At 33.4% G+C, this 21,354-nt stretch overlaps 1 protein-coding gene across 2 annotated transcripts in view; it reads left to right on the top strand.

Moving 5' to 3' along the window:
* The window catches only part of Fstl5 (follistatin like 5), a 402,285-nt gene that overhangs the window by 189,260 nt on the left and 191,671 nt on the right, over positions 1–21,354 (top strand). For both annotated transcript variants that reach the window (XM_057756992.1, XM_057756991.1), the window contains exon 5: positions 15,829–16,025. In XM_057756992.1, the coding sequence (XP_057612975.1) occupies positions 15,829–16,025 (197 nt within the window). The remainder of the gene's footprint in view (positions 1–15,828; positions 16,026–21,354) is intronic.

The following is a 21,354-nucleotide window of genomic DNA, read 5'->3' as shown; positions in this document are numbered from 1 at the left end:
AGCACATTATATTTGCTTATTCGATGAAGTTTTTCTTTGAGTTTTCTATTGAAATATCATTCGCAATTGTTTTAATTTGTAAATTCTGGATATGTTTTTATAAATCCATTCCTCTTTCCCAAAATTGAAAAGTAACAAACTGGCATTAAAATAATGTTATAATGACACCTCTGCTAGGCACGAAAATCTCAAGTTAAAATATTAAGAATTGCTTGTCTTTCACAATGACATATTAACAGTTGTATGATAGACCAGGATATCAAACATTTATTTTATAATGAAGAAGTGTTCTGAATGTCAAGTATGATATCTTTGCTTCATGAATAAATAAATCATATTATATACCGTATGGAAATAGTTTAATAAAAATAATAACTCACATCATAGATCAGAAACGTACATTTAGCCTCATTCAAATCTCTAGAAGACCTTCATCAAATATTTTGTGCATGATTATTATATTTTGAGGAATTTCAAAGTGATTCTATAATTGATTTTTCTTCACAAATTCTAAAGATCAGGAGAGAAAAGAGGATCCTGAGTTTCTTGAATGAAATTTTAATTGTAAGGAGAAATGCTTTCATGTTACTAATGATTTTATTTTAGAATAAATAAGGAAAAGGTAAAATTATTCCTCACCCAGGGGTGAGAACTAGGAGCCTCATTTCATCTTCTGCAGTCACATGTGAGTCTGAGTTTTTCAAATACTCACTACATCACAAGATTCTGTTGATATTAATAACTCATAGTTATTTAACATGACTTTTTCATTAAAATAAAAATGCAGAATCCTCAGGGCCAAAAATGCGTTCTTGATCTTTCACTATTTTCAAATAATTTGAGTGAATGCTATTTTCTTTATTTTTATAATTCATTTTTACTGTATTATCTTGGTTTAAAAAAACAAAAAAATTCTTTTTGAAGACTCTGTGGAGTTATTACTATCTAAACATCTCAAAAAACAACTGCATTTCATTATGTGACTTTGACTCAAAACACCTCTATGTACAGTGTTTATGATACTGTGAAATCAGAACCTTCATGTTGAAGCTTAGAGAATCTTATGACAATAAATTTGAAGCATTTCCCTTTAGCCCCTCATCAAATAAATAGAGATAATGGGACTCTAATAGTAATTAGAATCACAAATAATTAGAAACATCAAATATTGGTTAACCTATTTAAAAATTGTATTCTTAATCAATTCTTTAAGTAGACCAACATAAGCTTGTAATATTAAAGAGCAGTAAACACTACCCTAAAATTATAATTCTTCCTTTCACTCATACATGTTGACCATCCATTATGAATAAACAAATTACAACTTGGGGAACAACAGTATCTCTGGAGTTACTATGTAGCAGGTCTATGTATTTCTAAATACAACCCCATTGAAATTTTCTGAGTATATTAAAAATACAAAACAGCATTTCTGAATGGATGAGCAAGATTGTCTCTTAAGTATAATCAAAGACCATAAGAAAGCATGAAAATAATTTTATTTGCAAAAAATCACATTACTTGCCAAATACAAAAGCTTTATTAATTTTATTATATTAATCATAAAGTCCACAGGTTCTTGTCCTTTATTAAATAAGTTTTTAATATGTTCTGTTTTTCTTGAATTTGGTCTGCAAATATTTTGAGAATTCTTTCATCTGTTCTCATGATGGATATTTATCTATAATTTTGTTGTATTTTTTGTCGGGTCTTTGTATTGTTCAGGTATTAGGGTATCTTCATAAAAATATTTAGAAAATGTTTTTTCAATTTCTGTTTAGAAGAATAATATTAAGAGTTTCCATGTTAATTCTTCTTTGATAGTCTGGTAGAATTCTGTGCTGAATTCATTTAACCTGTGCTTTTTGTGTTTGGAAGACTTTTATTGATTGCTTTATTTCACTAGGGCTAGATTGCTTATTGAATCTTGGTTTAACTTTGATAGGTCATTATCTAAGAAATCTATGCATTTCTTGTCGCTTTTCCAGTTTGGTGGTATTTGCTTTCAATTTTCCAAAATATTGCTTTTTAAATCTGAAGGGGTAATAGTGTCATAGTGGTGTTTATTCAGAAGTGTAGTGGCGTGCTAATTTAGCCTTTTATCTTGATCCATTTAAACATCGTTCTTTCCTCGAGACTGAAATTGCACAACTGTGCTCATGCCCAGCCACTGATGCATAGTCATAGGGAACTGGCAAGATGCCTTTGAGATTTGGTCTGTGTGATTGGAAGACACATTGTGTCTACTTATACAAAGGCAGGTGGCAAATTGTGAGTCCCAGACTGTATCCATTATGTTCATTTACTTTATCATTTAGAAAGCACAGATGTTAAGCATATAACAACAAGGTAGCATTATTGTCATCACCTGCTGTTAAGGTCTTTGCACAGTAGCCAAATGGATTCTTGTTTTCATTTACAAGGTCTTTGTTATTGGATGAGAGGAAAAAGACCAGGGATCGTTTTTATTCATAAGAAATAATTAAACAATATATACAAAAAATCAGAATGAATGTAAATTACGTACTCTCATAGTTAAGTGCTGTGCATTCATCATCATGTTATTTATGTTGATTTTGTGCTTAAAACGTAATTTTTCCATTGTTTACTCCTTGATTGGCCATTGTTCCTGCATAATTCCTCTTATTCACTGAAAATCTTTAAAGTAAATTGCTTAATTTTCGTTCTTTTATTTCCTAATCACAAAATGAAAACTTTTAATATTTTTGCAGATTTGCTCATCAAAATTAATTTTATAAGATTATACTTTTCAAAATGACAATATGCGCATGAATACATACATTCAGGTGTATAACATATAATTGCAACATAAAGTACTTTCCGTTAGTGTACTGACATAAGAATTATCATCTGGAAATAGTCTAAATCCACAAGGAATCACTGCTGGAGGAGACCTCCGTCTCCTGTCACTCATTATCCATTGCTATAACTCTGTTGACTATCCATCTAATTTGTTTCCTTACAGAAAGTACATTTCTAAATAGGTTCAAATAACCATGATTGACAGCTACTAAATGCTGAATCCTACTTGTCCTGGTTCTAGCCTGTGACTTGGCCCAAAACAGGGATGCTTATTTTGTTCTGTAGCATTTGACTAAAAGCTGTCTTTTCTAAACTGGTCCCTTTGTTTAGCTAGACCCAATCGAATAATTTATCTCTCTGTTGCTCTCTTTTCACATATATCACAATTATAGTAAAATTGGATGTAAAACACACCATTTACTCATGCACATTTACTTTTGAAATGTATTAAATATCTGTTGTTTGTTAGAGTTAACTAAGTTCTGGTCCAGAGAGTATAGTGACACCTGTTTAAAGTTAGGAAAACAGAGTTGAGAGAAATCCCAGATTCCAATAATTTTAGGTAACTTCCTGAAATTTGGTGCCTTTTTATAATTTAAAATACTCTCCTTTAAATAAAACACTTTAAAATTTTTGAATCTTTCAAAGATCACAGAGCTGTTCTGTAATTCAGTCATTTTCCACTAATAGCATTCAAAACTATTTACAGTCTATACATTTTTAACTGTAACAGCTTCTGTGAAAGTGAACTTTAAAATTTTTCAGTAGTATAGAAGCTAAGCATTGTAAAAGCATTGTGATAACTTAAGTTTAACTGTTGTTTTTAGCAGTACAATAAATATTGAGGTGCAAATACCTGTGATAGTTGGTTTAGATTCTTTTGAATGAACACAGGTGTGGTAATATGTAATATTAAGATATTAATATGTAAGGTAATATGTAAGATCATTTTTTATTTTTATTGAGAAACTATTATATTGTGACTGGACTAGTTTGTCTTCCTAGTAATAGTGTATAAATTCCTGGTGCATTATCACACTTAGGTTACACAGTGTTTGGGATCAGATCTATAACCAGATCTGTCATTGAACTACATCCCAAATTCTGAAATATTCTTAATGAAGTCAAATCAAAACCGTTTGACGACAGTGATTCTCCAGGGTTGCCAGCTAGTGTTCAGGGATGCAGACGTAAGAAACAATTGATAATAAATATTCATTCTACATAAAATCTGTTTATTTTTGTTCAGCTTATTATTTGATGCTGTAATTGAAGTCCTAGGCCAGACATCTTCTCAACCTTGGGGATTCTTTTACACCAAGTGGAAATGTTTACCTAAAAAAACCAACCAAACAAACAAAAGTAATAGAGAAAGGGCAGGGAAGATTTCAATACTAAAGACCATTTGGGGAAACATGATAATTAAGCATTTTCCCATTCTACAGGTAATTGACAGGTTAAAAACAGAGTAATATCTATAAAGTAAGGATAGAGGGAAGATAATCCAAAAATTTGGTGTAGTGAACTCTACTGATCATTATCTCACTTCTATTTCTGTAAGAGGGTGGCAAAAAGTCCTTGTCTCTTGAAGGAACAAGCTTGGGAATGACCTCATCATGAAGTGATCTTTCTGTAAGTTTCTGACACTAATAGAATCCAAGATTAAGTCACATATAGGACAAGGGTCAAAAACTTTGAGTGGTCTTGAAGAAATGTTGTAAAAGTTGACATAATAAGCATTTCAAATTTTTATTCAATATATATTAATTTTAATTTAGTGGGTGAAAATTGATTACTTGTAGATCTATCTTATAAATAAGAAATTTATGGCCATTTTTTTATATCTCAGTAAAATAATGTGTTTAGGCCGGGCGATGGTGGCGCACGCCTTTAATCTCAGCACTCGGGAGGCAGAGGCAGGCGGATCTCTGTGAGCTTGAGACCAGCCTGGTCTACAGAGTTAGTTCCAGGACAGGCTCCAAAGCCACAGAGAAACCCTGTCTCGAAAAACCAAAAAAAAAAAAAAAAAAAGTGTTTAGAATATACCTGATTTTAAAGGAAACTGTTGTATCCAAATATTGCATATTATTTTGATTGAAATAATTCAACAATAAAAGTGCAAAATACTCAGGAAATGTTTGTGGTCAATTTACCTACTTCTGAACTTTTAAATTATATTATTATACAACTTTACCTGGCAGTAGACACTTTACATGTAGGGTTCTTAATGTAGAGATTATACTGCATTACATCTGTGGGAGTAATCTAAACATAAAAGAGAATTTTTCCTGCTGTATAATCTATATAGTTTTGATTAATTTGCAGATAGAAAAATGGTATTCCCATCCAATATAATTGGTTTAGTAATAGTTTTGTTATTACATGTAATTTCTAGTATTTCACATTTTAAACTAAAATGTTTCAGTGTTGTGATAAGGTAGTGATACAATGTTTGACCATCAATATTTTGCCAACTCAGCTTTTAAACACAACACATGCTGGTATATTTAATCAATGACAATATTTTATTTATATGAACATTTTATACATATTTTTAGTTTCAGTTTGAAACATACTGTTCTATAAAATAATTTTTACTCAATAAATCACAAACTAGAGATAAATACTTCATGCCATTTTACATGTCAATCAAATAAGGAAGTTTAAATAACTTGTGATTTAATTCAGAAGCCATGATTAATTCATTTCTAAATTTGTAAACGAAGTAAAATCATATATTAGATGCTATGTCACCATGCAAGTTTCTAATTCAGTTACTTACTTTATACTCTACTACTGTTTATAGATTATTACCACAAAACATTTGAAAACATTTACAAAGGTTGTGATTTATAAAGTTTTAAAATGTGTTTCCAACCTACTGCCAGAGAACAAATTCTACGAAGCCCTGTCTTTAAGTTAAAACACCGCATTTGATTGTATGGTGAACCTTAACACAGATGCAAAAAAAAAAAAAATCATGTTTTATCTTCTTGTTCCTTGCTTGGGGAAGGCTTCTGCTCACTCGCAGTGTTTATGTCCTGTTCATTTCATGCTCTGACAGCAGCTGTCCCTGAACTGAAGAGGATTTTTTGAGTAATAGCACCTAGTAAGCTGTCATTATTACTTAAAGTGCAGCAGTGCTTGCTCGGTATCGCCAAAGAGCGAACTGTGCAGCAGGAAGATTGTGTAGTATAGAGTTTCCCCTTTTCTTCTGAACCTGATAGACTCAGAAGAAGAGCCGAGTGAGAGCTTGGCAGAACTTCTTGACAATGATCAACCTGGATTGTGTAACTATAAATATACTCAAGAAATTGAAGATAGAGCTTGACAGACCTCTCCTACATGCACACATAGTGCCTACATGATAACTAGTTAGGGAATTGCTAGATAGTATCACTATATTCTAGAACATCCTGTTGTAGAATGCATAACTGCCACTGATTTCAGGAAAAAAGTAATCCATTTCTTCCTAACAAAACTAATAAATATCAACAATAATAGCTTTCTTCTTTAAAGTATAGCATAATGCAGGCTGAAGAGATAGCTCAGCTTTCAAGATCACCTCCTGCCCTTCTTTCAACCTGGGTTCAATTACCAGTGGCTATGTGATCTCTCAGAACCATCTGTAACTACAGGTTCGGATAACATGATACCATCTCCTGGGCTCGCAGGGTACCAGACACACATGTGATGTACATACATACCAAGTAAACACACATATAAAATGAAAATAAATAAATATTAATTTTAAAAGACTTGCACATCACCAAAATTGTGTTTTAACTGTATGTAGTTAACAGATCTTTGAAAATTTTACTCAATATCATAGCATGTTATAAGATTAATAATAATGATAATAAGAATAACAATAATAATAGTTGAGTATTGTGTAATATGAGAGCAAGTTATTATACAAGAATGCCAGAAAACAAAGTTACAGGTTTAGGAAAGGAAAGCCAGCATATTAGGGGAATCGCAACAGGAAGTCCCCTTTAATCTGTTCTTCACATGTTTCATTCACAGCTCATCAGGTGCTCAAGAAAATTGATGGAATGCCTGCTAGGTGGAGGCATTTTTCTCAAAAAGCTGTTTTAAAAATGTCATATTGGCTAGTAAGATACTTATAAATATTTATAGGCAACACAGTTAAAATTGATATTTTTCAGCACAATCTTACAAGTATATATCAGCCTTCCTGCAAACTCTGATTGTAGGAAGTTTAAAGCTGAACTCTGCTGAATAAGGGATTTTCAGTCTGGGACCTGCACTGTCTGGAAGGAATACCGGACTTTGTTTTCTCATTAACCTAGAGTGATAAAACAGAGTGACCTCCCTACAAAGCAGAGATGACACTTTCTCATTTTTCTCCAGGGACAGATTTCTATAGGCATAGTTTTCCTGTCCTGGCCGCCTGCTCCCAAATAACTGGCACTCACTTTCCAAATGACTTGGGGACTTAATATAAATGATAAATGTTTAGCTGATAGCTCAGACTTGTTACTAGGTACTCTTACATTTAACCCATATTTCTTATCTAGGCTTTGCCACAATGGCTCATGACTTGTTATCACATTTTCTGCATGTCTTGCTTCCTTAGCAGCCAGCTGGTGTCTCCTGACCCTGGCATTCTGTCTGTCTCAGGCTGTTTTGCCCAATCTCTTCCTGTCCAGCCACTGACTGTATAGAGAGGTCACACACTTCTCTGTGTGTGGTTGCTTACTTGCTACCTTCACCTCTTGAATATGAAGGTCTGATGATTAATTTTAGTGTTAGGCATTTGCTTTCAATTTACCTTGTTCAATAAAGGGTTTCTCTTTCACTGCTATGTATGACAGAATAGCTAACTTTTGCACTTCTATGTATTCCTTAGTTTCTGCTTCTCTTCTTGTTGTCCATGTCTAGTTTTACATGAGTTTTGAGACAATAGACTCAGATTCTCAGGCTTGACAGGCAAGCACATCACCTATTAAACAATCTCCTTATACCCTGAACCATTTTTATCCCCTCAGAAACACTTCTCCATCAACAACAGAAAGCAAAACGAACGAACCAAAATATTTTGCAAATATTTGTATATTTACAATAGTTTTTTATCTTTGACTGGAACTAGGAACTGGAACATTATTCATTGTTTGTTTTAATGACTCACAAATTATAACATTATTTAATCAGGTGATAAAATTTGCAACTAGGTAGTGAAAAATTTAACCATCTATCATGATTTCATAAGGGTTCTCGAAGTTTCTAGGGTCCTATCAACAGAAACTAAAACCATATAGACTCTAATAATTTTAACAGTCACCTTAAAATATGACAAAATATGCAGTGCATTAATTACCGAGTCTTTTATACTATCCAGGATTACGTAGGCTCTTGTGAAAATTAAAATACTCATAACACTAAATTGTTTTATCATCTGAAGAACAACCTCGGTCAGCAAGTATGTTTGGTAATTGTCCATATATATTTTTTAATCTACCAAATTTTGTGATACTTTCTGAATTAATACATCACTGTACCTTTTGGTTAAAAAAAGGTTGCTAAATATGCAATTTCTGTCTCAGTCTTTTAGAAAGACTGATTCTGGACTAGTTCTTGGGTTCTGAAAGAGAAGGAAACTCTGTAAAATTGCTTCTCTTGGAGTTAACTCAAAGATGTATTTCACACAGGTTTAAAAGACTCTCTGCCTTAATATTGTATTTATTTGCTATGTTTAATTTATCTCGTAGAGGAAAATATAATGTAGGATTTAATTTTCTAACTTTCTACTTAAGAAATAAGACCATTTTTCCAGGTCATCAGAGAGAACATCTAGAAATTAAAGTTAGAATCACAATCAAGTTGAAAAATGTGATAAAAAATAAAATGTTTAATTGGTACTTCCATATAAGACATTAGTCACTCTTTGAATAACCAATCAAGTTTAAAGTTAGCTGTCATTCTGTATGATAATGGTATTCTAAAATGGAACAAATGTCTTTCTAATGCACTGATATTTGATTTGCTATTGTGGCTGCACACCAATATGACTGTGAATATCATTATTTCAAGTTTTTTGAAACATATTCTGATGTGACAATAACAGTCTCCAGGTCTCAACACTTGAATTTAAATTTCAGCTATATATATTTTTTACTCTTATTAAATTACATAACGTCTGTGTATCAGTTCATTTTCTCATTGCTATAACAAAATGCCCAGACAGAACTTTAAAAAGGAAGGGGCTATTTGGACTCACAATTTGAAATGATGATCTGCAATGCTGAGAAAGGAATGGCGGCGGGAAGCTTGGTTGTTCATCACATTGCACTCAGCTGGGGATCAGAAAGAAATGAATGTGGCTTCTCAGGTCTCTGCCTTGTTCAATCTAGCTCTCCACAAAGCTTAGCAAAGACTTTCCCCATCTCAGTTAGCATAATGAAAATCCCTCACAGACAAGCCCAGAACCGTGTCTTCTCAATGATATCAAATCCCACCAAGCTGACAACTGTCATTAACATCACATTCTATGCTTCATTTCTTCATTTGAAGCAAAAAAACAGTGACCTTAAGGTGGATAGTTTATTGTTTTTAATCACTTGAAGAATGACCTACTTTAGGAAGTAATTGTGGGAACATTGCTCATATTTTTCTTAATGTAATAATTTTCATGGTACATTCTGAATTAACACATTATTATATCTTAATGAGATGAACTTCCTACATCCCAGATACTGTTTCTATATCTGAGAAGAATTAATTCAGGAAAATTGCTTTCTCATGAACTTTCATTGTAAATCTTCACCATGAAGCATGTGGGAGGTGGTCAGTTCTGTCTCAGTTGAAAATATAGAATTTGCATAGTTTGAGAATATGTTATTTAATGCACATTTGACAGTTTATTACTCATAAAAATTTAATATACTTTAAGAAATAAATTATACAATGATACATGTGTTTTAGATTTTTATTTAAAGATAGGCATTATCCCTTGACTAACAAAATAGATTTTTTTGGAGATTTTTAACAGAAAAACTGTGATGTAGCCATGATTTAGGGGAATTCCTCTTCAGAAGGGATTTGGAAGCAGTTTTTCCTTTGTATTTTAGAAAGTTCAAGAGGTTTTGGTTTTAGTTCTTCTTTAAAGTTCTGGTAAAATTCTGTAGCAAATACACCCGATTTTGCTGTTATTTTGGTTACGTTGGATTGGAAGTTTTTTTTTATTATTATTTTGACTTTTAGTCTTGTGAAGTGTCTGCTTAGTTTATTCATCTGGTCTTGGCTTAACTTTGGCTTTTTCTCATTAAGTGAATAATATATTTTCTTTAGGTTTTCCAAGTGGGAAGAAGAAAGATTTTTTTTTGAAGCTATGTCTTTACAATTCCCTAAGTTCCATTGCTGTCTTTTGTAATTAGTTCTTTTTTCCCTCCAAATTTATTCTGTGTGTGTACACACACACACACACACACACACACACACACACAGAGTTATCATATCCCAACCAAAATTTCTCATCCCACTTCTCCTTTCAATTGTCCCAACTTTTTGTCTAGCTCCCTTCTATACCTCTTCTGTTTCTCTTCAGATACAGGTGGGCCTCCAATGGCTATCAACCAGCTAAAGTGTATCCAGCTGCAGTGAGGACACTAGTGTTACTGCAAGTTGATACACTGGTTGAATCATTATTCAGCACTGTATTGTTCAATCTCCATAACCAGATGTATTTTCTTAATTTTCCTACTGCTTCTAATACCTAGCTTTATTTTATTTGAATCTAGTAAGCATAAGAAGTTTTTCAGTTTTTCTCGATTTGTTAGGGTTGTATGTCCCAATAAGTAGTCTATTCTAGTGAAATTTCCATGGGGTTATTGAGAAAAAAATACGTTCTACTTAGTGCTTGCATGTATTGTTCTGGAGACTTTCATTAAGTATATTAGATCTATGACATTTTTAGCACTATTAATTATCTTTTCCTTTATGTGTGAGTGACCCATATATTGGGCAAAGTGAGGTATTGAAGCCAACTATCATGAATATGTTGGATCTGAATTTTAAGCCAGCCAAAAAGCTCAGAGTGGATAAGATAGGGGTTCATGAAGTACCACCCTTAGCTGAGAGAGGTTTTGGCAAATGATGGTGGCTGGGCAGGATGAAATCTGTTGTTTCATGATTTGGCTCCGGACAGGCTCTCCATTCTCTGGTAGATGGGTCTATAACCATACACATACTGAGAACACTTAGTAGATTCTGTGAGTTTAAAAAAATCAAAGAAAACCAAGACATTGGGAGAGAAAAAAAAAGGATGGAAATATAAGAAGATTTGAAAGGGAAGGAATGGAGAACGGAATCAGTCAAAGTATACATGAATGACAATTCAAATAATAAAAATGGAATTAAAGTGAACATAAATATATTTTTTTGTAAAATTTTATTGTAATATTACTAGTAGCTTTACTGGAAACATGTCTAATGGAAAAAAGAACTCCAAAACCAGAATACCAATGCATTATCAAGTAGGATTTTTTTTAATGACAAAGAATATGTCTTTTTCAGTGTACTGTAGTCACCAAAGATCTACTTGAGTCTGTTAGTAGACAAAGTACTTATAAAGCACTGTGGAGATCCTTCTTTTTGTTTGAAAATCCATTCTGTAAGTGCCCTATGAATCTTATAATGAAAAATTATTAGAGTGCTTCAATTTCTTGACTGTCTTATATGTAATTCAGTTTTAAATTTTGGTGAAAATTTGCCATTTTTCATGAAAGAATAACTAATAGTTCTTGGGCAGAAAAGTGTTTAAGTGAGTTAAATAAAATCAACAAAACAGATGATTTTAGTGAAATTAAATACCAAAGTATTTAATACCAAAGTATTTAATAGAGTAAATTGGTTTTCAGGACACTGAAGTATCCAATTCATAATGCTTTTATGACATAGTTGTATATTTAACCAAATTGAGTGAGCTATAATGCTTACTATGCATTTTCATTAAGTTTTTGTGCCCTTATCCTGCTGAATAGACAGTATTAAATCTTTTCTAGAACGATTTATCATCCAGTAAGTAAAGTCAAGTTCCAAGAATTCCAAAGCATCTGAGGCAGCTACAATAAAAATGAATAATCAATAAGCTAATGAAAAAACACAATATCACTTATACATGGGGCAGAATGGAACATTTTAATGACTAAAAGGTTTAAAAACACCCCAAATTTAAAGTATTGGTAATGTAGAAACTGAATTAAAATTTAGCAAGATTAAAAACAAAAATAAATTTTAAAACGTTAGAAAGTAATGATAGAATAAAAATGCATTAAAAAAGTCCTTAAGTTACCTTATTCATTCTTAGTATTGGTAGACAAAAATAAAAGTAAAAATTAAGAAGACAGAATACGTGAGAGTCGACTGAGGCTAAGAACTGAGTTTCTTTCTTCTTACTGCTCTAATAAAATTAAGGTAAAAAAGCAATCTCACAAAAACATGTCGGCCTTTAATAAACAGAACTCAAAATTAAACTTCTCAAAAAGAACAAAAAGAGTAAAAGGCAAATCCGCAGTAGACCCTCATATTACAAACAAAGGACAAGTATTTTAAGGGGAAAAGGACACATAAATTTTAGAAGAGCTAAAAAGGAAATTATAACATACTCCCTCAGAAACAGAGTAGATAAAAATCATACTATCCAGCTAGACAACACACAAAGCAAATTCAAAAACTAGCACAAAATAAAAGTTATGCTAAGGATATTGTATATCATAATGATTATAAATGAATGAATTTTAACAATAGAAAAACAGAGGTAAACTGTTTTAAACTAATTCTTGGACGATTCATATAAGGTAACTTCGGTGCCTCTCAAATTTCATATCAAATATTTCTAAGGAATTTTACTTTCCATTCTTCCTTTTGGTGAACGAGGTAGTAGAGTGGTTTCTGATGCTCACTGGACATTATTTCACCTGTTAAAGTAAAAGCTCAATTCTCCTGGATTACAGAAGGTTTTTTGTTTATTTTTGCTGTTTTTTATCTTGCTATATTGAACTTATATTACTCCTTGTGAGATAACCAGAGAACATTTTAGAAACTAATAAGTATATACACAAACATTATGCAAGATTCATGGATATTTTAATGTGTTTTAAATCTTTATATAAAAGGAATGCTGAACACATGGAGGGGACCTCAGAAAACCTTCACTGTACTAGAATCATGATATTGGGGAGAAGCTTCAGTATGAATCCAGGTAGATGGGGGTGTCTTTGCTTTCTCCACATCCAGAGTTTTCCCTGTCTTTGTATTCGGTTTCAGCTTGACAGGTTAGATCAGGAAGACTTAAATATTTATCCCTGACATTTTATTTTTTAAAAAAGGTCTTTAAAAATGTACTGGCTATATATTTTTAATTAGTAATTCCAGATAATTTGTAACTTAAATTCTTTTAAATTATTCTCATAATTTAGTAAGTAAATTGAGGAAATATGTTCTTAATGAAATGAGTCTGGTCCTCGGTATGAACAGTCTGAAAGCAGTAACTGTTAATTTATTGTTGCTTTTTGTTATTTCCATGGACTTTTCAAATGCTTTGAAATTTCGTGTAAATCATGTGCTAAGATTTTTTCTTTGCTTCACGGGGTCCAAGTCAGTGGGGGCAAACTGTTTAAGATTTAAAAATCATTGAAATGAGATGGAAATGAAGGCCATGCCTTATATAACTTCCCTTTTAGTTTCTAATCTGGCATCCTTCCAAAGGCATGGGTTTGTTTTGAGAGACAGGTTCTGAATCAAATCCTGACTACCAGCCAAAATCTAGTCTGTTCTCTGGGAAGCTCTGATCAGATAAAAACTGGAAGCAAACATGGAATCAGGGATTCCTCTCTCCAGTGTTAATACAGAATGCATGCTCTGGAAGACAGACTGCAATGACAGACGTGAGCCTTTTCCAGAGACTTGTGTCGAACTAAGAGGTCACTATTTTCTGTGAAGCCTGGATTCTGGGTTTACTTTTTATTTATTTCTTTTCTTTTTTGAATAGAATTTTTTATTCAGTGTATTCTGATTAGTTTCCCCTCATGCAAAGCCTCCAAGATCCTCTCCATCTCCTCATTCATCTAAATCCATATAATTTCTGTTGCTCCTTAGAAACATTCAGGTTTGTTTTGCGTAAGTTAGCCTGTCTTTCATTCTGAACAGAAATCCAAGCCAGAGCTATTGGAATGTTTGGCTATGCTTTGCCATCCTTTCTCCCAGGGTGTACATATGTGTATCACCACACAGATGCCTGAAGCCTTGCTGCTGCGCTGTTCTTCCAGACACCAAAATTGCTAGCTATCAAATTTAGGTTTGATCACTCCACTACTTTGGCAGTGAGTTCTTTGCTATTATGGAAACATTCGTATTCTTCTTCTTCAGTGAGAACAGATAATGCAAAGTTGACTTATTGTATGACAGCCCATATACTTATTCATTGTAAAAAGGGACTTCTTGACAGGATTACTAACTGCACAGTAGTCGTTTTACTGCCTTTTAGAAAAGTAAGATCTCTTTTTTTCCCTCTAGTATAGGTTGTTTCCCATCTTGTCTTGAGAGACAATGGAACTTCAAAATACTGTTTTTCAACCTTCATCTTCTCAGACATGTATTTATATATCTTTAAGAATCTTCTTCTGAAATTGTCAGCGCTGTCAAGCCTAATTGTCAAAAGCAACTCAATTATAGAGCTAGGTTTTTAACTAAAAATAAGTTGTAAAGTTTCCATCTTATACAGAATCTACTGTTTCCATTCATAATTGCACTAATCACTGTCATTTTACAGTACATTTTATGTCATGCTTCCTGTCAGCATTTGAATTATTTCAATATTATAGTTATACAGGCTTCATCATAAGGACATGTGAAGCCAAATCCTTTGTGAAATAATTATATAAAGATACCAGGGCAGTTTTATTAGTTTTAATTTTTGTTTTGTGTTTATGAGAAACATTACATATCCAATTATTTTAATTAATTCTAATGCCACTGTTATTAAGATTTATACACAGGAGATACTGAAATTATGTTAATATCTGTATTGCAATTAATTTTAACTTGGAGATGAGATTTGCAGAGTAAAAACTCCTCGGTATAAAATGAAAACACATTATTATATGATAATCTCATACTTTAAAAGGAAGGAAGTGGATACCTACCAAGGCAGTAAGAAAAGTCACATATGCAGATTCTAATTTGAGCTTTCTGCTGTTGAGGATATTTTCAGATGAGGAGAGAAATGTTAAATCTAGACAGACAGGCTGAAATGCAGGAGAGTTTCTTAAGACAGATCAAAATGTTTTAAATATATACAACTTAATATTGCCTAATGTAATACAATTATTGTGGCCCAAATGAGTTTAAGTGCAAAATCAAGCAGACGCTATTCCTTTGCCTTCTTATGTGAACCTCATTTTCTTTTTTAAGAAGCAGATATGTTTTGTGTTTACTGTAGGCATGTCTGTGTGTGGGCATCTGTGCAATTGAATAAGGCTGTCTGTGGAGGTCAGAACAGTGTGTGGAACCTCTGGAGCTAGGTTAACAGTTGCTGTGAAGCAACTGGTGTGGTTGGTAGAAACTAAACTTTAATCCTCTACAGAACAGAAGAAGCTCTTACATACAGGACCATTTTTCCAGCCCCTGATCATTAGTTTGTGCATTTTTTGTGTGTTGATCAATGGAAAGTTGTAGTACAAGGATAAAAACTGAGACAATTTAAATTCTAAAGCCAGTTAGTAGCATGTTTTTCTGGGTTTCTGAAAATATTAATGTCATAGAAAAAAAACAAAACAACAGTAAATTTTATTACCTTGGCAGAAAGTTTTTTATCACCCCTGGGACAGTTCATTTACTTTTTCCAAGTTTTAAAGTATGCAAAATTGAAAATTAAAAAACATATATTGCATACATCAATCGTATAACATAATTTTTTAAAATATTAATAAAATAATTTCTTCTCAATAAGATTGATTCAAAAATAACTCAAATTTTTTGTTACAGGAGACAACTGCTTGGCCACTGAGTACAGCAAGATGAAAAGTATGCTTTTAGATTTACAAAATCAAAAGTACATTACACAAGAAAATGAGAATTCTAACGGTGATGACATATCTAGGAAGAAGCTGTTGGTGGATCAAATGTTCAAGCATTTTGATGCAGACAGTAATGGACTTGTAGATATTAATGAACTAACTCAGGTATGACCAACAATTAAATAAAATATATTGCTTAAGTATAGCAGATAGTTTTATTTTTGTTAGAATTTACTCTATAGAATAATATATTTTATTCATAATACCAAAAGAATGGAAATGAAATGACATCACTATTTGACTACCTAACTGGTTATGGAGGTATAGGCAGGGGGATGGTTGTATTGAATCCAGCCTGGGATACAAAATTTGATCTTGGCTCAGAAAGCCAAGGACTTGGGATACCATTAAGTATGTGTAAGCTTGGCTTCTATTATCATAACCACAGCAGAAAATAAAAAGAGGATTAACTAATTTATCAGCAGCATTTATCAAAGTACTTTGCATTTTTTAGTTTAAAAGAAATATGATATATTCCGTACCTAAAACAAACTATAAGCTATGTTATGGAACTTAAAATATTTCTCCTGATCTATTCTGGAATGTATGTAATTTTCACTTTCTGCCAATGTATAAGGTGTGTATTAGGAGTATTTGAAGCAAACGTTGTATATATGGTGGTGATGACAATGTTGTATGCTGTTGTGAAATACAGCTCTTAATTTAAACTGATCAAGAAGTTGACTATGATGTATCTTCATTTGCTTTAATGTTGCATAAATGTTCAGGCAAGAATATTACCTTTGTCTTATTGCTTGTGTGTGTTTGATACTTGAGCAATGCAGAACTCTTGTATGAATTTGAAAGTACTCATTTCTAAATTATAAAATAAATTTGTTATAATTTATATTTCAGGTGTTTAACAGAGTACATCTTAATCTAATCTTTTATATATATATATATATATATATTTTAGTTTGAAATGTTATGTATTAGTGAGACAATGCCCTTATAGATATAGGTATGTTTTGACATGCCAACTTTATTAAATGATACTCTTGAAGCATTTATCCAATTTTACAGGCTATCAAATTGGAATATAGAGTTGTCTCTTTTTAAAATTTTTGTTGAAAAAGGATTCTTCTCCCATACAATACAATGATTACAATCTCCCCTTCCTCCATTTCTCCCAGCTACTCCCTGCACCCCCTTCTCCCCCATACCCATGTCCCCCCATTTTCTCTTCAGAAAAAAATAAGCCGCCAAGAGACAACAGCTGAAAAGAACAATACAAGATACAATAAAACAATACAAGTCTTCATATCAAAGCTAGACAAGGCAATCCAATAAGAGGAAAAGAGTCCCAAGAGCAGGCGAAAGAATCAAAGAAAAACCCATTCCCAATTTTAAGAGTCCCACAAAACTATCAAGCTAGCAGTCATAACATAAAAGCAAATAACAGATTCATTCAGGCCCTGTGCTTGCCCTTTCAGTCTCTGTGAGTCTATGTGTGGCCTGCATAATTGATTTAGTAGGCCATGTTCTCCTGGTGTTTTTTATCCCTCTGATTCCTAGAAACCTTCTTCCCCTTCTCTGCATGGTTCTATTATCTCAGAGGGGAGGGAACCAATGCGAACCTCCAGTTAAGGCTCTCTGCATATTATCTGGCTTGTGGGTCTCTGCACCTGCTTCCATCTGCACCTGGAGGAAGCCTCACTGATGATGTGATTGACAGCTGGGCAAGGTGCTGATCTATGAGCATAGCAGAATTTCATTGTGTCATTTCATTTCATTCATTTTTTTGATCAGTTGTTTTTGGTCTTACACCCTAACTCTCTCCAATATCTAGCCTCTCCTTTGGTCCTTCCTTTGGTACATGGGCTTCAAGTTAAATCAAACATTGGTTTGCCTTCCCTGCAAATTCTGTGCCACTGTTGCCCCTGCAAATCCTGCAGCAGGACAGATTGTAGGATTTGTGGCTGATTTGGTGTCCAGGTTTCTCTTTCAGTATCCTGCAGAATACCTTCTCGTGCAAAAGAGAACACAGGGGTGAAGGCTCCAATCATGTACCAGGGAGATCTCCTCTAAATTCAATAAGCTATGTGGATAGTGGACTTGGCATGGGACCTGCTGTCAGTTTTCAAAGAGTGACCTTTGGTTGTTTAAGAATCTCTGGGGGATTCCCTCCCTCGGCCACTCAGCTGAATGGAACCCTGTCCTACCTCTGGAATTTTTGCCTGGCTACAGAAGACGGATATCAGACTCCATATCCTCCATTACTAGGAGTTCTCCCCAAAGTCACCCTCATAGATTACAGGACGTTTCTGCTGCATTACGTTTCCACACCACCATCACAATGCTCCCCCATTCTAACTGTCTCTTCCCCCATTTTCCTCTATTCTGCTTCTAATCTGTCCTGTTCCCATCCCCACAAATCTCCAGGGAAATCTCCTATTTCCCTTTCTCAAAAAGGTCCACGTTTTCCCTAGATTCCTTTTCTTTACCTAATCTTTCTGGCTGTGAATTATAGCTTGATAGTCATTTACTTATCAGTTAACATCCACTTATAAGTGTTCACAGGCCCTTTAGTGATGTTCCTTTTTTATCTTTCCATAACTATTCGTATCTTCATCACTAATGGTATATAGTGAAAGTGTTGATATCTCATCTACCATTTGTTGTTTATGATAATAATAACAAATTTGTATGGGCTCCCTGGAAAATATGTAATAAACACATTTTAAAAGCTTTTACCTATTGTTTTGAGGGTTTAGTTGTGTCTTTAAACAATCTATATGTCAAGTATTGCAATGCTTAATATGCATTATATTTTCTTAAAGCTTAAAAAGATATTTTATAATATAAAAATTAAAAATAATTAAATTTTATGAAGCAAAATAAATAAGTTTCAGTTTTATCTGTGAATAATTTATAGGTCATTTGCACAGAATAATATTTAACATTATTATAAGATATACAAGTTACAAGTGATTCTAAGTTATACCGGTTAAAAGTGATAATTGAAGTCTATAACTTCTCTCTGAGATGTTATGAATAGTGGGATCTGACAGCATGCATTTTTCCTTACTGTCCATAGTGAAGTTATACTCTGGAGTTTTTCATGCATATTTAAAGTGCATCAGCAGCTACAGCCTTGTCTTTTTCAGAGAAAATTCACAATCAAAAGCAGTAATTGAAGATGACAAGATTACAGTTAACAACTTGAAAGCATCATAGTTAAGAACTTATTAGCAGGAAGAAGAATATTATCTATAATGAACTAACTGGTTGAGAGATGAACATTCAAATTCCCCTTTTTAATGATAGTTTTAACAGGGGTGAAAATAAACACACATATGTTGTCTTGGTATGTAGAATATGTTCAACTAAAAATGTGAATTTAATGTATAGTCTTAAATATTTAATAGAATGATATTCCATATAATTGATAAAGTAGGCATTAGACCACAGGCGAGACTTGCCATTGTCATTTGAAGTTCTAGAAGAGTTTAAATGTAATATTAAACAGTGTCAATAAATATCAATATAGTTTATTCCTTTCCCAAGATCAAAGGGGAATAGTCTGTTGACAAAGGAATTAGGGCCTAAAGTGAACAATTCCTACAATGCTTTTGAGTTATGATTTTTATGATTGTAAGGTGGCAATCAAGAACTTTGATTACAAAGCTACATATTTGTTGTGTAAAATTTGGGAAGTCACTTCAATCCTCAATTTCTCACATTATCTATGAGCTGATAATGTCAATAGTAATTAGTACTTAAATTTGATGTGACACCTGTTGAGTTGTGTATATACAAACTTTGTATGAACTTCATGACTACACAAGCAGTATGATGTTAGATGCACCACATTCAAATCAGACTTTTATGAGGGCACACTGGAAAGATCATGGAGGTAAAGGGGACATGCCCGAATTATAACTGATAAGGTCAAAATATAAACATAGGAAATTCGGATATCTACATTACGATCAAAGTTTATGAGATTCCTAGAAAATACCAAAGAGAAAAGTGAGACTTCATTTAACATTGTATATGCTTAGATCTCAAGCATAGCTCATTGATATCTTAGCATGATATTTTTATATAAAAGGAATATCAGTGATTTATTAGCAGTGCTCACAGCGAGTTTAATTGTCCTGGAATTCTTACATCTCAGATGCTGAGAGGCTATAACTTAACATGGGAGATAAGGGGTCCTATTCTTACCTGTGCCCTCAAAACATTTCCTGCCTTTCTGGTATGCCATAGCATGTCCAAAGGGGTAACTGATGAATGTCGAGAGAAGAATAAACAACTCCTATACTGTAATCTGTAGGGTAGTGCTTTCTTGCCTGTGGGAATACATGCTAAGGCTCCCACTGGGAGCCCAAAAACAACACATAAATTCTAAACTTTCATGGATACACATGGTTTTTATTTACTTTATCAGTCTGTTACTGGAAAAACGTAGTGCAAACAATAAAATAGAATAATGACTGAAATGTACTGTAACAAATGGTCAGCATTCTAAAATTTTCTAATACTAATACACATAATACACACACAATCTGAGAGAGAGAGAAAGAGAGAGAGAGAGAGAGAGAGAGAGAGAGAGAGAGGCAAAGGTGACATTGATCATAGTTGACACTTGCTAAATAAAATCATGGAAAGCAAAATATTGGATAAATGAGTAATAGACTATAATTATTTTGATCAAATAAAAGAACAAAGGGCAAGTCTGGTGGGATGCCAGCATTAACTAGTATTGACTGTCAACTTGATAGGATCTACAGATACCTAGGAGATGAACCTCAATACAAAGTTATGACAGACTGTTTAAATTTGGTTGGTCTGTGGGTATGTCTGTCAGAGACTATCTTATTTAGGAACATTGATATGAAAAGATCCAGTTTTAAGGAGAGGTACACCCTTCGCCCATGGGGTTTGGTCATTAGTACACAAAAAGAAGATAGCTGAGCTCTCCCTCTCTCCTTCTCTGCTGTGGGAACTCCTTCAGCCAATAGCCTGAAGAGACCACACCCAGATGGGCTGGTCTCTTAAAGTTATTGGCTGAAGGAGTTTCTGCTTTTGTCATTCCCAGAGTAGACATTATTTCTAGGAATGCCCTGTGTACACATTTACCTCTCTGTTTCTAGCCCCTCATTTGTGTGTGTATGTGTGTATTGTATGTATTCACGTGTGTATGTGTGCATGTGTGGCTGAAAATATATGTTAGGTGATTTCCTTGATGGTTCTCCATTTTATTTATGGCAGATCTCTTACTCAACTCAGAATCATCCACATATTTAGTGTAGCCAGTTTACTTTTGTGGATCTTGTCTCTGCCACCACGTGCTGGGATTACAGACAGTCCAGAGCTGCTCTGTGTTTATGTGGCCACGGTCAGTGTGCCAGCACCCAAAGTCTGATCCTTATACTTGTCCTTTACCCTCTGGGCCACCCCCTCATCTCTCTCTTCCTCTTGACTGTGG

This window comes from Chionomys nivalis, chromosome 24 (genome assembly GCF_950005125.1).
Source record: "Chionomys nivalis chromosome 24, mChiNiv1.1, whole genome shotgun sequence".
Lineage (NCBI taxonomy): Eukaryota > Metazoa > Chordata > Mammalia > Rodentia > Cricetidae > Chionomys > Chionomys nivalis.
Note: the sequence above shows the minus strand (reverse complement) of the source record. Positions and strands in the feature narration are given on the sequence as shown.